The sequence below is a fragment of the Amborella trichopoda genome, chromosome 3 (assembly GCF_054954075.1).
Source record: "Amborella trichopoda isolate Santa Cruz 75 chromosome 3, AtrichopodaSantaCruz75HAP2 v2.0, whole genome shotgun sequence".
In the NCBI taxonomy this organism is placed as follows: Eukaryota; Viridiplantae; Streptophyta; class Magnoliopsida; order Amborellales; family Amborellaceae; genus Amborella; species Amborella trichopoda.
In genome coordinates, this window is record NC_142338.1 from 24,619,197 (window position 1) to 24,636,980 (window position 17,784).

The following is a 17,784-nucleotide window of genomic DNA, read 5'->3' on the forward strand; positions in this document are numbered from 1 at the left end:
ACAGCATATGAGCTCAGTGGGCCAATCTTGGATGAAGAGGTGGAGGAAGTTAGAAAGTGGATTGAAGAATATAAACAGAGTTGGCCAAAAACAGGCATTACTCTCATGAGTGATTGTTGGATGAATAAAGTTAGCAAAAATGAGTTTTTAAACTTCTTGCCCTATTTCCCAAAAGGTACAGCTTTTTTGGTCTAGCAAAGACGTATCAGGGACGAAGAAGGATGCAAACTTCTATGTACGACTATATGATCAGATACTGGAGGAAGTAGGAGATAAGCATGTAGTCCAGTTTATTACGGATAATGCGCATGCATGTGTTTCTGCGGGCAACAAGTTGATGGATAAGAGGAAGCATCTAGTATGGACCTCGTGTGCTGCACACAGCATTGATCTTATGTTAGAGGAGATCAGTGAAATCAAAATTGTAAAGGAGACTCTACAGGAAGTGATGCTGGTGTTAAGATTTATATATAACCATTCTAAAATTTTATTTTTGTTCAGAGAACAGTCTAAGAAAAAAGAGATAATCAGGCCTACCATAACCCGCTTTGCGACAGATTACTTGGCTGTGGACTCCATTCGGGAATCTAAAGGTGCAATAAAAAGATTGTTTACCAGTGAATAGTGGTTAAATGACCACCTCTCGAAGTCCAGTACCGGGTTAAAAGTGGACAACATAGTCTCAAATAGAAGGTTCTGGTCTCGATGTTCCAGTATCGTAGAGGCCAGTGCCCCTTTGGTCACGGTGTTAAAAATGGTGGATGCCGACAAGAAAGCTACCATGGGCATCCTTTATGAAAGTATCGAGAGGGCCAAATCAGCTATTGGGGAGAAGTGTAGTTTTGCTAGTAAAGTGATCGAGATTATAGAAAGAAGGTGGAATACCAAATTTGAACGTCCAATTCATTATGCAGGTAAATATATATTTATATCATTAAAATGTTTCATTCTAAATTATTTTTTTGTGAAATTTTAAATGACATTTCTCTATCTATATATTTTCTAGGTTATTACTTCAACTCAAAATTTTTCTATTTGACACCTGAACATCCCCACAAGATTATGAAAGGAGTCAGATACATTATTGTCAGGTTGGAGAGAAGCCATCGAAACCAGGTAGTAGCAATACAAGAGGTATTATTTAATATTTGGGTAAGAACTTGATTGAGTTGTTATATTTGTGAGGAATAATGCACTAAAACGAAATATTTTGTTTTAGCTTGTTATGTATATAGATGCTATAGGATCCTTCGGAACTAGACTTGCAAGGAACTCTCGAACTAAGATGGATCCAGGTTATCCGCTAACTAATATTTTGTTCATTCATATATTTAATCTTATGAATTGTTCTTGACCTTACAATGCTTTTTGCATTTTAATCCAGTAGAATGGTAGGAGATATATGGTAGTGATGCACCTCACCTAACGAGGATATTAATCAAGGTGCTCTTGCAGACATGTTCTGCTACTGGCTGTGAGGAAAATTGGAGTACGTTCCAATAGTTGCACACTATTAGGAGGAGTCGACTATCTTCGGAGAAGCTTCATAAACTAGTCTATGTTCATTACAACTTAAACTTCCGAGAGCGACAAATAAGAAGGAAGCTTGAAGATTATGGGCCGATAGACTTGGACACAATATTTGTCACAGACATAGCAGAACAATGGGTAATAAAAGAAGAGGAGCCAGTGTTCCACAAGAGAGGGTTCCTTGAGGCTATCGGTGAGGAAGATCTTGAAGAAGGTGATGAGCAACATGAAAGAGGAAGCAGCCCTCCAACATATCCACAATTCGTCAGAGATGTCGGTGATATTACACTTAATGAGCGAGAGTGGAAAGGGGGTCTAAGGGAAAATGAGAGAGATGATGATTCTGAGGCCACCCAATCCCAGCCAAATTATTCGCATATCGAGTCCCAACAACAAGAGGGTAGGGATGAACACGATAGTGTAGATGAGCATGAATGATGGACAAGCTTCGCGATTTTGGATTAGGACCACAACAAAACACTAACACTCAGGGATTTAGGTATAGTCAAGTGCCCACTAATTTGGATGATTTGTTTTTAGAATGAGTCAATGAATTGTCACACGAATTCAATCAATGGCACCAGCGTGACCAAGATGAATAACGACGTCGTCTATCATTTTATTTTTAGATCGTATGTTACGAATTGTATGCTTTGTTGCAGTCCATGTATGACGATTACTTAATCCATGATAATTTTATGTTTATTCTTTTGTGTGATGTAAATTAAATGGTAAATAGTAGTTCATGCAGGGAAAGAATATATCAATATTCGCATATTCATGCAAAGAAATGAAAATTCTTAATGGAGTACCCTCATTTCTTATTGAATTCCTAAAAAACAACATTTATAATAAATTTTAATAACTTTTTCGGATTTGTTTTAAGGTTAAATTCGACCGATTCAGCTGATTCCCGATTTGAATCGTCGATTCGCAGATCCGAATGAGTTTTTGAGATGCCCGATCCGGGTCACCAATCCGCTTTTTAAACTACTGAATGGAACTATTAGTGGGTATCTTTTTTTGTATTAAGACTTTGAGAATTTCAGAAACGTTTGGAGTTATTTGTATTGAATTTAAGCTAAAAACTTGCCGCACTAGAATATCACTATTTTGAGATGGATTTTTCAGAAAAATCTCTACAAATTATGAGTTATTGCTAGAATTTTTGAGAAGTGTTATTTTTTACCGTGCCCTGGTTGCCTTTTTTGGCTTTAATCACATATTGTGCCATTCAAATCGGACGGCGCATAGGGCTGCAGCCCTAGTTACGATCATTGGGCTCCAACCTTTTGAAAATATGTTTCAATTGTAAAAATACAAAAAAAAAATGAAAAGAATAAATAATGTAAACGAAATAAGGAAAAAGTTTATATAAGGATGCTACCTTATAATGTAGAACTACGGATGCCCCTAAAAAATCCATGGGAAAATGTAGTTTTAATGTTGAAAAACCTTTTGATTGATTATCTCGACATCGAGATGTATAACTATGAAAAATAAAAAGATTTTAAGTCTAAAAAATAATATATTTTACGACATATTATCTACATCATCCGTCCATTTTTAAGATTTTCATATGTTTATAAATCTACTTAATTTTAACCTTTTTTAAAATTTAAAATTTTATAATTAGATATAAAAATAGATTTTGAGATTATCGTATCAACATTTACATCAAAATTATATGCATGATAAAGCCCTAAAATAAAGCCAAAATAGTTTTATATTCTAATTCTAAAAGTTGGATTCAAGCAGTCGGAATTGGGTGTGGGTCCAAGTGACTTGGACCCAGTCTGGGTCCATGGGGAACCTGGTTGGGTTGAGTGCGGGTCTAGATACATTCCGACGCGGACCCCGCCGTTGCCAATGTAAGAGACAGTGGAGTAATGTTCAGAGAGAAACAGAGTGAGGTTGATTGGCTTGGTATGCGCTGCCATGGTGAGAGAGGGGAGAGAGAGGGGTTTGGTTTGGTACGCAATGCATTCCGTGAAAGGGAAAAAGAAGGGGTTAGTGGGAAAAGGGTCACCTTAATGGCGGTTGTTGGGGTGTCAAAAATGGAAAAGAGACGATTACTCTTTGTCACGAACAGAGAAAGCAAAACTTTCCCCAACTTTTTCACACGTTCTCCGCCATCCCATCCTTCTCTCTCTCACTCTCTCTCTCACGGCTGCTCTAAAGGAGAAAAGCAAGCAACATTACGATGGAGCCACCACCCACTTCTCCCCTTTTAATCCTTCCTCGGACTTTGGGTCCTTTCACATGCATGGGTAGGTGGCATGGCATAAGAGGTGGTGTCATTTTTCCTCATTTCGCCGCTCTTCCTCACAGGTTTTACTTTCGCTCTCCTCTTTTAATACCCATTCCCTCCCTCCCTGGTAAGTTCTGCTCTCTTAACCTTTTTCTCCTCCTTTCTCTTGCTTTATTTTTGAACCCAACATTCAGATTTTTCTCGGCATTCATAGCACACCCCAATATTTTTAATTCAGATAGTTATTCAGTTCCATCATGGTTTTAAATTACCTGGTCTGTTTACTATTTAAAACTGTTAGCTATATCAAAAACTTTGCAACTTGTAGCTTATGAAGTCTACTGATTGATGAATGCTTTTTTTTTTTTTTTTTTTTTTTTTTTTTTTTTTTTGTCTTTTTTTTTTTAAAAAAAGTTTTGCAAACATAGTTTCTCATCTAATCTTAAAATAGTGAAATAACGCTGTTCGCCCTTTGTTTGTGTTTCACCAATGGTTATCTAATGTCTGCAAGGAATATGGTGGTGGATATATTGTGATAGAAGCAGAAATTTTGGTTGCCTTTTCTTTCTTTTTCACATCAGTTACGAAGTACACTACCTTTTGCTACATGTTTCTTAAATTTTGATAGTATGTTTGGTATGCGAGCACAGGATTCGAACTTGTGAGCTGGAAGTTGAGAAAGAGGGCTTGATGGATTGAAATCCATGTTTATTTTCTGGAGAAAAAACTATATCTAATTTTACTGTATTAACTTTTTTCTATAAAATATTTGTGTAGTTATTGTCACTGGCAGGGAATGAAGGCATCGGCACATGCATACATGTTTTACTCCATGAATAGAGCATTTTTGGCATTGGCTTTTGCCAAGGAATGACTAGCTTGTGAGATTATTGAGAGCTGCCTATCTAATAATAAGCATGGCTAATCCTCGAATATTGGCATTCTACATCACAATCTGTTGTGTGTCCTTTGTTATATCCAAGATTGTAATTTCAGTCCTCCTATACTGGAGATGGTCCAGAAAAAAGCAGGTTTTTGAGGATAGTACCTCAGGTACTTAAACATTTAATAATTTCAATCTTATGCACTCTGATTCTATTTATTCAAGAAATCTCCTCTATGGGACTTTGTGCTGTGTTATAAGTGGGAGTGCTGAAATTTTCTACGCGATCAGGTGGGAAGATGGTAATGTTCAGGTCTCCAGTGATACAATCACTCACCTCGGAGGTCTTTCTCAAGAAGACAATGAAGTTGTCCAACAAGGACATTATCGGGTTTGGCGGCTTTGCAACAGTTTACAAACTGGTCATAGATGATTCTACTGCTTTTGCAGTCAAGAAGCTGAACCGTAGTAGCCTTGGTAGGGACACTGGATTTGAAAGAGAGCTCGAGGCAATGGGAGACATAAAACATAGAAATATTGTTACTCTTCATGGCTACTATACAGCCCCTCAATTCAATCTTTTGATATGTGAGCTTATGCCCAATGGAAGCTTGGATGCGCATCTTCATGGTACATATGGGGCATACTTCTTTGCCATTTAATCTACGTTCGAAATGCATGCCACTTTTCAAAACTACATGTTCAAGTGATTTGTACTTTTTAATCCAATTTTGAAGTTATTCCTATTAAGTTTTGCAGGAAAAGTATCTGAGAGAAAGATTCTGCATTGGCCTTTGAGGTATAAAATCGCAATGGGTGCTGCTCGAGGCATAGCCTACCTTCATCATGATTGCATTCCACATATTATTCATAGAGACATAAAGTCCAGCAACATCTTGTTAGACAAAAACATGGAGGCCCGGGTTTCTGACTTTGGACTTGCCACATTGATGAAACCTGATCAGACACATGTTTCAACATGTGTTGCAGGGACATTCGGTTATTTAGCTCCCGGTAAGAAACAATATGAGTTCGCATTAGTGTTTAAAGTCAAGATTGATGCCACCTCATTTCTTTTCTGAGTTGCAAGTTATCTTAGTTTCTGCTTGATCATTGTTCTGAAACAGTGACAGGCATCTTGTTTGCAGAATATATTGATACTGGAAGGGCAACAGAAAAAGGAGACGTATACAGCTATGGGGTCCTCTTACTGGAGATATTAACTGGGAAAAGACCCACGGATGAGACATTTATTGAGCATGGCTCCAAACTAGTGAACTGGGTAAACTCTCTTGCTTACTGTAGAACTGATTAAATGGATTTTCTGAAGCTGCATATTATGTAAGTATTGGAACCTATATGATAATGGACACTTGGTATCCTTGTAGATTCTGTCAAATTGATATCGTTTATTAGACTTCTTCCTGAAGCAAAGGTCTATTAGTTAGTTCCTTATCTTCTCAGCCCATATGTATTATCATTGCAGTTAGCCTTTTTCTACTGCTTGACTTTCAACTTCCCCCCTACAATATTGATTGTTCTAAGTCAACAACTGAGTGTAAAATAGCAATCTCTCATTGGATATGTTTTCGTTTTAGCTTTTATAGAGTGACATGGACACAGAGTACGAATCGTCCCCTTTAATGGATCATATATACTTGATCCTGGATATTGAACATGAATTGCCCATAGTGGAGAAAGTGGATGGATTTAACTAGACTGGTTGCTATTTGTAGCCAATCAATGCACAAGTTTATGACACTATTTCTCATGTGCTGCCTTTGGAAAGAGAACAAAAATGGTCATGTGCCTTCTGTCTTTTTTATCATGTAACATAGATGCACAGGCATTGACCTTCATGGCCTAATTGAGTTTTAAGCTGAATAGATATGCTATGATAGAATATTGCATGTTATGAACTTATGACCAATGGAACATGTTTTTTTACTGAATTTTCTTTTCTAGTTCTTCAGTTTTTTTAGTTGAAGTTGAGTGGAAGAGGAAGGAGCTTTGGATGGGTGTTTGCTACCCTGGATCATGTACATGTTTTTGTTTAGACTAAGGGCTTTGCTGAGAATTCAAAACAAATTACGAGAAAATAGTGGGAGTCTATTGTTTTCAAAGTCCACAAGTCAATGTACAACGACTGTGTCATTTCCAACATAGCCCAAATAAGAGGAAAATTATGGGAGAAAATATGCTGCAAGCTTTATGTCCTCACTTTGGTCATGGAGTGCTATATTTGTCAAACTTTTTATCCGTTATGCAATTTGTGAGAGTAGGATGGACAATTTAGCAAAAAATTGCTGTTCAGGTGAATGTGCTCGTGTGGTCTCTTGACTTATTTTCATACTTTTTGATATTTTGGTTCAGTTCCCAATTGGACCCTCCACCAAATGTCATCAATTAGGTCTTCCAAAAATGTCATCACCATTGGAAATCAGCACCACCTTTGGGCATATCTTCAAAACTGAATGGGGCTAATGTGGGTTTAACTTAAGGCTAACGTCGTTGTTAGAAATCACCATGCATGCTAACTAGTTGGGCGTATGCCAATTTCAAATATTAACAAAGCACATTTTATCTTACAAAATAATATTCAAACTTGAGTGCGTAGTGCAAGCATTACAAAAAGGAGTTAATGCTAAGATGATAGAGTTTGTGTTATCACTTCTCAGTTAGTTGCAGGAACCTTGCATGTAGGGTGGCGATCCTGCTCGGAAACTTCTGTATCATTTCAGAATGTATATTAGTAAAAGCCTATAATCGTCTCATGTAAGTTTATAACTTATACTACTAGTTACCTAATGGTTTTAAAACTCTGACAAAAAAAATGCGCAATTTATAACAAATTGTGTTCCTCCCTATGTTGCATGGACAAGGGTACCTGTGCCAGTGTCAAACATGGGTATGAGGCATTGGAGAATAGGATTTGGATACACACCTATATTATAAAGAGACAAAAAATCCAATACTGTTTGCTGAGTGGTCCTAAAAACAAATCTATTGTGCCAAAGTTGGCTAAATTCATACATGTTGTTCAAGTTCGAATGTCTACTTCAAACATAAAGGAACTGAGAGAGTGAGAGTTGAGCCCCGATTGTGGTGAGCCTGCCATTGTCGAGCCCTGCCTGCATCTCGCCGCCTTGGGCATGGGTGGGCATGACCCTCCCACCGCTCTACGCCAGCTACACCCAACTGGTTAAATACTCTTCCCGCCTTCCTCCCTCTCCCTCCTCAGGTGCCACCCAGCTAGCCCCTATCCCCCCAACTCCCTCATCCTCACCTCCCTTCTCTACTCCTACCCTGCCGTCACTGACTTCCTCCGCTCCTTCTAACCTAAACTCACTACTATCCCAGCTGAAAGGACCCTGGGACCGAAACAATATCTCCTCTGTACCTTAGTCGATAACCTCCAGCCGCGTTGTGATGACTTCTGAGGTATTGAGAAATGGGGGCACCACATTTGGCAAGAGCTTGACCTTGGCTGCCAGAAACTCTCAGATGGGTTTATTCTTTTTTGCTTCCCATTCAAAAACAGTGCCCTCCTGGCCCTTCAGAGCTCTCAATAGGGGAGCTACCCTCCCTCTGCTGTTGATCTGCTGACCTGGGGGCCTTTAGGAGGAAGTGGGTTTGGCTCACTGTTGCTTCAATTCCCCTTCATGCTTGGAACCTCGAAACCCTCAGAAGCATCGGAAAATCTTGCAGGTTGTTCATAGCCATCCTTGGAAATCGTTGAAATTTCTCCCATTCGGCACCATCCAGATGCTTGTTGATGTCCTTGACCCCCAGTTCATCCCCCCTTTCCTCTGGAAGTGGAGGGCTCCTGGACCAAGACTCCTGGACCAAAGTGACTAGACGCCTTGCGATCATCGCAGCCATCCAAGATTGCATTCCAAGGCCAAACCAGCCCCCCATCCGACGACCTCCACTCGATCCCCCAATTGATCCCTAGCCAATCCCTTCCCTCCCTCAAGATCTGAACCCAACCCCCCCGACACCATCGCCCATCATTTGATTACCGTCTCCTTTTACTTCTGTACCTATGCCACCTTCTCTCTCTTCTCTCACCCATCCTCCCCCTTCCCTCTAATCCCTCCCTACTCCCTCATTCCCTCTCATCCCTCCCTACTCCCTCACACGTGTTCGTCTCCCCTCTCCATGCCATGTGCCCCATCCCTCTTCCCAACATCCACTCTCCTTCCTTTTACAATCCTCTTCCCAACATCCACACTCCTTCCTCTTACATTCCTTAGTTTCATGTTCCTTACATATTTGGAAGCTAAGGAGGAAATCAATACATCTATTTGATTTGCATCCTTCAAAATGCTAAAAGCATCCATGTGACATCTTCTTTTTCCAACCCAAAATTTTTCTAGATGATGTGGAAGCACACCTGATGCAGCTCAAGGTCAGCACAACATAGGCAGAATTCCTCAGCAGTCAACTTGCCAAGTCAGCAAATAGTGGACACTTAGTCCGCTTCGTTGTTGCTTTGAAAACAATTGGTTCTTGGAGCATATGCATGAGACTTTTTTTGGCTTTGGAATAGTGCATGTGGGAAATAAGAGTCTTGCAATGAATATATCATAGAAGCAATGTTTTAAAAAACGGATCAGTGACCCGGACCATTTGTTCCAAAAACCGGGTCGAATCAGTGGATTGGCATTTCGGATCGGAGAATTGGCAGGATTGGCCGGATTCAGCCTTAAAAAAATTCAAAAAATCGCTAAAATTTCTTTAAAATCTAGTTTTTTAGGTTTTTCAAAAAATTAATAGCATTGAATTATTGTTTTTCATTATTTTACAAAGAATATGTAAATACTGAGAACCCATCTCTTGTCTGAGTATTTGATGTCCATTAATTTCACTTCATAGTCAATAATTCATCTTTCCTATCTTAGTTTTCTAAATGGATAAACAAATATGTGACAATAAAATCCCAGTTTGACATTGAAATTATTTATCTTGCCATCTAAATCAATTCAAAATTTAGAAAGACTATGTTCTTGTGACATTTTAATTTGGCATGTTACTATTCTCCCTTGGGAGCATAGTTTACTTCTACTTCCTTGGCCAGACCACCTATTTGTGAGGATGTTTTCAATTTGAAATTTTAGGAATCACCTAAAAACCAATAGACGATTATTCTAAAAAAAAAAAATTTTAATTTGCTAACATGGGTGTGGTGTTTATAAGGTTTCAACCTTAAACAATCCAATTAAGGCACACCTCCAAATTTTATCATAACATGTAATTTTGGTGTAAAAATTTCTTAGGATTGTCGAAAAATCTATTTTCATATCTAATTATAAAATTTTAACTCCAAAAATGGTTAAAATCAAGTAAATCTATAAACATATATTAAAATCTTGAAAATGGACGGTTTAGATAATGTGTTGTAAGATGCACTATTTCTAGGACACAAAATCCTTTTTTTTTTCATATCCATATATCACAATGTCGAGATGATCAATTAGATGGTTTTTCCAACATTAAAACAAACTTTTCCGATGGATTTTGAAGTGCATCTTTAATTCTACATATTAAGGTTGCAACTTTATATGAACTTTTTTCGTCTAACACCAAGATCTCACGTTCAAAAAATTGGACGGTTTCTATTCAATCTTGACATTATTTTTTCCATGTGCATGGATGGTGCAATTAGGAATATTGATTTTAATCCATGAGTTGAAGAGGTTATATCCCTAAAATTTGAAGTTCTAAAATAAACCCTTGGTAGGGTTTGCTCGAGGGAGTGAATGGACAATAGACTCTCGAAGAAGTATAATATCTTTTGGCTTCGTACTTATTACTCTTTTTTAATACAACAGTTAACAGCATCAAAAAAATATCCTCTGGCTTCAAATTAAGAAGTAAAACGAAGAGAGCACAATAGCAATTACTGCCCCCATCCATCTCTCGCTCTCCATCGTTGCATTTTACTGTCCTTTCTCTTCCTCTCTCGTATTATCCAACAATCTTGTTCTCTCTCTTATTGCTTCAAATTTAGTCCCACATCGGACATATTCCAAAGGGTGACAGGGCTTGGAGACTATAGAATAACGTGAGGGGGTGGAGGGCACTTAAGCGTGTGCTACCCTAAGCACATGGGGATGGTTGCGTCGTTCATTAGAGGGTTGTGCACCATCTGGTGGCATTAAATTATAGAATAAAAAAAAAAGAAGGAAAAGTGTAAAAAGTAATTTTGGGGAGCCGGCTAGAACCTCTCCTTAACCCAAAAAAATTAAATATTTTTTTTTAAAAAAAGTTGGCCTGTTTACAGTAGAACTGTTCGGTTTTTTGACATAATCAAGTGGTTCTGTCAGAGAACCGAGTGGTCCATAGGGGGAATCAGCCGGTTCCGATCTGGATCATCAATTTTTTAAACACTGCATAGAAGTCAATGTATTTCATTTTTGAAAAGGGTGCATAGAAACTAGGATTGCGTTGGAATAGTCGTGGCATGGTGATGGGTTCAGTTCTGCATGTTTCCTCTGTAGTGTCTGTCTTTAGTCAATGTTTTGATGGCTTCAATGTGGGGTTTGGTCTTCCAATGTATAGGGACTTGGTAGCATCTAGATTGAGGTTTGGAGTTTATAAGAGTCTTGTATGGTTGCTGGAAACAATAGTGACGAATTTTTGAATGAGAAAAGTTTATTTATTGCAAGCAATTCTCTGCTGTAGTTGGAGTTGAGTAAGTCTTTCCTACCTAGGAGTTGAGTACTACTTGGCATGTTTGATTCCCAACACACACACACACCCCCACCCAACCCCTCCCCCCCCCCCCCCCCCCCCCCCCCCCCCCCCCTTCCCAAAACAAAGTCCATCTCTTGCTCTTGCTGGCTGAGCATTTTCCGATAATAACTTGAAGGCCCCCACATGCCTCTATGCTTTCGCATAAAATACTTAGTTTCTTGTTCCGGACATATTGGAAGCTTAGAGGAAGAGGACAGGTTTGTTTGTTTTCATTGTGCAAAATGCTTAGAGCACAAATATTCTCCGTCAACAATGGATGTCAACCTAGTAGAGACTTCTATCTCACCATAAATTTATAAGCCAGATCTCCGGTTATTGCTCCAACATGATATGAATTTCCTAACGTCTTTGGAAAGGCACAGCGAGATATTCTATAACCTTGGTTTTCCCATCTTCATGGGAGCCTAGTTTCTTACCATCTTAGGTTTGGCTGTTGATACGGGGCTAAAAGGCTTGTACCATGGCTATTGCCTTACAAATGCCTTCTGAAGTTCTCTTGTGGTGGTAGAACATGAAGAGAGTATATGATCAAGTTTGTGAGAAATCCACATTGTACATTGGTGAATCTGTCCCTACCTTGGCTGATGACATTTTGTCCCAGTCCCATGTCATAGATATAACTATTTATGTCTATGAATAGTGTGACTCCTCATTTCTATCAATTAAAAAGTTCATATCTGTAGATCGCTATTTTATTTTGAAACTAAATGGTCACAATTTCCTCTTGTCATCTCATTCAGCCACAACTTTTCTTAATGGAACTATGAGCTGGCTCACATTGATGGTGAAGTCCCAACTGCTGTCACTGTTTGGCCCCCAATCTAAGGAGTGAGATGCGTTTCTTTTTTCTTTAAGAAATCTAAAGAGTGAGATGTCATTCTGGATTACCTTTTGGATTCGCACCACCTTACTTTAGCTTTCTACTCTTTCCCAAAAGATTGATAAATCAGAAGTGGGAGGACTGTCCCCCCTTGGTAGGCATTTTCACCAATCAAGAATCCATGCTCTTGGGTAGATACGCTCCTTCCCATGGTGCTCAGCGTGCATGCCTTTTTCACCTCAAATACAATGTTTAAATTTTGTCCATTAATCACATCAGTGACTGGTCTTATGATGGAGTTAACATGCATGATGCATATGCTAATAAAACATGCTCATTGCCAGTAAAGGATGAGCCACCATCAATTTGTTGAGAAAATTTCACTGTATATTGTGTGTAATAGAACTGTACATAGATACAAAAAATGGCAACCCAACAAGTCGGGTGCTCATGGGTACATCAAAGAGGTAAAAAAAGGTGTGGTAGAACCTCTCACATCAAAGAGGTCAAAAAATGTGAAGAAGATACCCCCCTATGGTTCAGCACCATAGATGCAGGGAACTTGGTCAGGGGTGGCAATCCCCCTCGGAATCTCGCTCCAGCGCTCCTGGAGTACAAGCCACAGTGGAGCTCGCTCCCCCATCATGGGAGCTTGATCCGTATCTTATAAGGATCTCGATCCCTGCTAAAAGGGATCTTGATTGCTTTGGAAGGGGATCATGACTCCACTGAAATTGGGGCATGGTCATGATTTGAAGGGATCTCCATCCTCGGGGAAGTTTCAAAATATTTTGAAATCTTAAGCCCAATTTTTTTATTTTTGCTTTCTGACAAGTTTCTACCTAACAATCACTTGTAGACAATTTTTGTTTTCCGTTTTCATGGTTGTGGTTTTCGTAAGTGGTTGAAAGCTAACAAATCGACTCAAAATCACTCTAGTCGGCTCGAACCCGGGAGGCTTCGGGTCCCGGATGGTCTCAAAGAGGGGAATTTCCATGATTGAACTAGGCAGTTCTCACTATTGTGGATCTGCCTGTCTCGTCCCATTCATGATAGGGACTCAGGTGATTTCTAAATTCAGCTCTTATCTATGGCCTTCCAATCTCATTTTCACACACAGATGTTCGCCAAGCAATCCCATATACGTATTGTACCATATATAAAGCCTCCCCCAGGCCACTTCCTAAAGAACTGTCCCAACCACTCCCAATCTAGAGAGCTCTAACCATGGGTATCCTTGGCTTCTGTGCCCGATTCAGCTCAGGCACTCGCTTCCACTCCGCACAACTATGTCCGATGCCCAAAAGGGTTTTAGCTGCTGCCCAAAATGCCACCTGTGGCATCTTCTTTGGCTAGATAATCAGCAATCATGCCTACAAATGTACCTTAAAGTAACTTAAAGTTGTCAGCAAATGTCAAAATGTTCTCAAATAAAGGGTCAAGTCTCGACAGTGCCTGAGCATTACAATCCTATTGACATTACATGTTTTCGTCCCCTTCCCCTTCCACTATAAGGAAGCCGCCCCAAGGTTGGATCAGACGTCTTCAACTCTTCAAGCAGAGCAACTGTCCCGACCATTGTTGAGCAGACAAAGGGTAAGCTGTGTGAATTCCCCCTCTATAGAAAGAACTAATAATGCAGAAGCAAAAAAATGAAGATTAGAGGGAAGTCATCCCTCTCAAGCTCACCTAGACCTCAAAGATGCCGACCATTAGTTGAGTGTCTAATGGCAAAATGGTCCTCAAAATTGGAAAGAGGAGAATGTCTTGCACCTACAGTCTACCTCAATCATAAAAATGAAAAAAGTAGTTATCAATTTATTAACACTGTGGTCTCATATTTAGGGGAAAAAATTAGAAAAAGTAGTTTTGAACTTGTGCATATTTTTTTTTATGTAGGGTGCTGTTTGCTTTGTGTTATTGGAAAGATATATTATTTAAATATTGGTATTTTCTCATATTTATTTCTACACAATCAAGGAAAGCATACATGTCTATTATTCCTACTAATTTTCAGTGTTACTGCAACATTTAATCTTTTGTTGTGTTACATGCCGATATGTGTTGACACTTTGAGGACATATTATTAATTAGAAAACGACAAAAAAAATGTATTGGCATGTATTGACACTTAAGCACACTTGTCTAGACAGAAACTATAAAAAATTGTGGACGGGCTCATTTCAAGGTTTGAACTCAGGCTATTTTGGTGTACCATCATCTACTACCTCCCAATCCACTGATTATGCTCTATAGAAAGCAAAATGATAATATATATGCTAAAATGATATTATGTTGTATAGTTTTATTGATAATTAATAATTGAACAGACACATCTAGTTGTATCGGCATTTTAGATTGAAGTACCAAATGCCTTTGACACTTGTAGACATTGATATGAGTGTCAGTGTCCATATATCCACCTGTAACATCAAGAATTATAAATTCTTTTAGTAGATTTATTCGGAATAAAAGGCTTGATGTATTGACTATGTGAATTTTCACTCACTGAAGAGAGTTCTAGGATTAGAGACCAATTTCAAGCACAAGCACCATACTATCCCCAAACATTTGATGGGTTTTCGTCATTTATGCATGTTAGTTCTGAAACACAAAATTTTTGCAGTGATGGAAATTGTACCTGGGACTCATCTATTCTTTCCATTCTCCTGACATTTTGTGTCATCATTTAGTAATAATAACTAATGGTGCTTCCTTAATCGATCTAAAGAAATGCTTACTTATTGGCATCCCTAATGGTGCAACAGGTGAAAGCAGTGGTGGAAGAGGGGAGAGAGGTAGATGTGGTTGACAGAGAACTGGTAAATGTTTCCATCGAGGAGATTAAAAGTGTTTTCGGTATTGTTATCAAGTGTTTGGATCAAGACCCCTCCAAAAGACCAACCATGGGTGAGGTTGTCAAGAACCTTGAACAGGGAAAATTAGTTTTAGAGGTCTGTACTTAAATTTCTATTCTTTCATGTAGGTGGTGATCATTTAGAAGGATTGAAGACCCAGCAGAATGAATAGTGATCACCAGATCCTCATGTTTGTCCTGGAAATATAGCGTTTGAAAGAGGATAATAGGCAATTTCATTGTTAATGTACTTATCTTTAAACGAAAATTCTATAACATTAAGTTATTGAACAAATAAAGTTAAAGGGAAGAAGCTTTTTTAAAAAGTTTTTTGAAAAAAAGATAAAATACCGATTTTTATCGGTTCCATTAAAAACCGTGTTTTTTTTTATCTTTTGAAAAACTCGGAGTTCATTGTGTTTTAAACAGAGACTTGCTAGGTCACAGTCACTCTTGTACCATCAGATTTTAAATCGGGTAAGTGTGCTATTGACTACATTCAAAGTTAAAAAAAAAAAAAAAAAAGAGAATCTCAAATTTCATGATACATCTTAAAGCCATCCAATTTAACATCTAATAGCTGAGTGGTTTTAATGTTAGTGTTGGAAAAAATACGGTCCAACGGTCGAAGCGGAAGCAAAATAAAATAATCAGAAATCGGGTATCATACTTGAGTGCTCGCTCAACAATTTTGGTGAACAAATGTGGAGAGGAATGATCAACTCACGTAGACATGGTTGACAACTACTAGAGTTGTTGAAATCAATTCTACACTGCAAATCTTGAACGAAGTGGAAACTCACGAACACTCCAACAGATGCAATCGGAGCAGTTCAAACTCGTTTCTCAAGCACAACTCTTTATCACTCAGGGTCTGATCTTTACTTAAATCTCAAATAGGAAGGGGATTGTATTCTCTCTCATACTCTTTCTCTATCTCTTAAGGAGAGTTCTCATACCAGTCACACATTTCTTATGTGTGTTGTAGTGTATATGGAGATCTCCACCCTTTCCTCTTTTATAATGAGAGAAAATGCCTTTTCATGAAGAGGTGTAATCTCATGAAGATGTGTAACCCCCTCATGAAGAGGTGTAACATTTTCCCTCTCTTCAAGCTGTAAGTCAAACATGAAGTGAGGTCCACTTGGGTGTTCCCTCACACTAGGGATGTATCATCATGTTTACATCTCCCACTCATCCCGTATGTGGGGGGGGGGGTTATAGGCTCAAATAAGAGTTGTCGTTTATTATCGCATCATGAGTATTCTTTCATACAAAAGGAAAAATGCGGTGTGCGACTTACTGGAGCGAATATTATGTTAGAGAGAACCATACCAAGTTTTCAACCAATTGGTACGGACCACTTCATGTCTCCAATACCTGCAAAACAAAAACTGCTCCACTTGCCCTAGACCCGATTTGACCACATAGGACTAAGTTCTCAACTAATCCCTCATGAGCCCAGCTCAAAAGATTATTTAGCCTATTTGTACACAATCACTGTTAATGCATGCGTAATGTGTATTGTTTTCTTGTGGTACTAAAACAGAGTGTGATATCAAATGGTCTTCCCTTACAACATACATTATTCTACTCTGACCCCGACCATTGTCTCACTAATGTCCCAGATGAATCTCATACTTGACCCTAAGGAGTACATGCTAAAATGAATGATCGAAATAAAGTTTCATAATGCAGTCTAAAGTCCATAAGGTCATCACGGGTCACCTACTTATTAGCCTTGCACAATGGCAAAAAGGAACATGATCTTCTTTTTCTATGAGAGTAGGTGTTTTGGTCACTTATATAACATATGTGGTATGAATCACAAGTCATGGTGGATCACATCAAATGTGTGCCGAAATCAACATTACGCAGGTTATAGTCTTTTCACAGCTATGCAACTGGTCACCACCTAACGCCCCACAGTCATATCCATGTGTCAACTTGAACATCCTTGGCTACTTACAGGCTACATGATCTTCGGGATGTCAATTTGAACTGATCATGTCAATTCCCTTATAGAATCTCATTTCAAACCGTTGGTTGAGGCGATAAATACACCACGTGTATATCTCAGCCTCCAATATCCAAGAAATTGAGGGTAGCTCATGCGAGTAGTGAGCTTTGGCCTGCCGACAAATTAAATGATAATCTCTGCTGTGTGTGAATTAAAGTGCACAAACAATCCATCATAACACAAAATAACATCCATATTTCTTATAATAGTGTACCAAGATTCTCTAAACTTATAAGATCCTGAGGTACATAGATCTTACATGAGTCTGATGTGCAGCCTTGACGATTGCCTTAGTCAAGGGATCCACCACCATTTCAGTTGTAGTAATATGAGTTAACACCACCTGTTTATGTGTAATAATGTCTCGAATATAGTGATATCTAACATCAATATGTTTTGACTTTCCATGGTACTTTAGGTCTTTTACGCTATATTATAACAAAATACAGTGACAGGCTCATTACCAGTCGCGACAATACCCAAGTTCTTTAAGAATCTTCTCAACCATACAGCTTCTTGTATTGCTCTACTACAAACAATGTATTCAAACTCCATACTGGAGAGAGACACATGATTGCTTCTTGCAAGAAGACATAACCTCCTAGAGACTGCAGCGCCTCTTAGAAAACTCATGACTGTTACACCATGAAACTGCACTGCCTCC

At 38.7% G+C, this 17,784-nt stretch overlaps 1 protein-coding gene across 10 annotated transcripts; it reads left to right on the forward strand.

Moving 5' to 3' along the window:
• The first annotated feature begins 3,428 nt into the window (after positions 1-3,428).
• LOC18437293 (Protein kinase superfamily protein) lies at positions 3,429-15,426 on the forward strand. 10 transcript variants are annotated; one of them, XM_088862290.1, is made up of 7 exons: positions 3,429-3,800; positions 4,559-4,834; positions 4,956-5,294; positions 5,424-5,678; positions 5,813-5,946; positions 15,012-15,153; positions 15,230-15,426. In XM_088862290.1, exons 2-7 carry the CDS (start codon positions 4,699-4,701, stop codon positions 15,271-15,273), a joined length of 1,050 nt encoding a protein of 349 aa, XP_088718416.1. In that variant the 5' UTR covers positions 3,429-3,800; positions 4,559-4,698; the 3' UTR covers positions 15,274-15,426. The 10 variants fall into 10 exon arrangements, with proteins under 10 accessions (XP_088718416.1, XP_088718409.1, XP_088718411.1 ...); XM_088862286.1 differs by lacking the exon at positions 3,429-3,800 and adding an exon at positions 3,845-3,908 and having other exon boundaries at positions 5,792-5,946; XM_088862287.1 differs by lacking the exon at positions 3,429-3,800 and adding an exon at positions 3,845-3,908 and having other exon boundaries at positions 5,798-5,946.
• The last annotated feature ends 2,358 nt before the right edge of the window (positions 15,427-17,784 follow it).

Coding starts and splice junctions, on each gene's coding strand:
- LOC18437293 (XM_088862283.1), top strand. CDS start 4,699: ATGGCTAATCCTCGAATATTGGCATTCTACATCACAATCTGTTGTGTG. Junction 5,295..5,423: donor CTTGGATGCGCATCTTCATG/GTACATATGGGG, acceptor TAAGTTTTGCAG/GAAAAGTATCTGAGAGAAAG. Junction 5,947..15,011: donor GCTCCAAACTAGTGAACTGG/GTAAACTCTCTT, acceptor ATGGTGCAACAG/GTGAAAGCAGTGGTGGAAGA.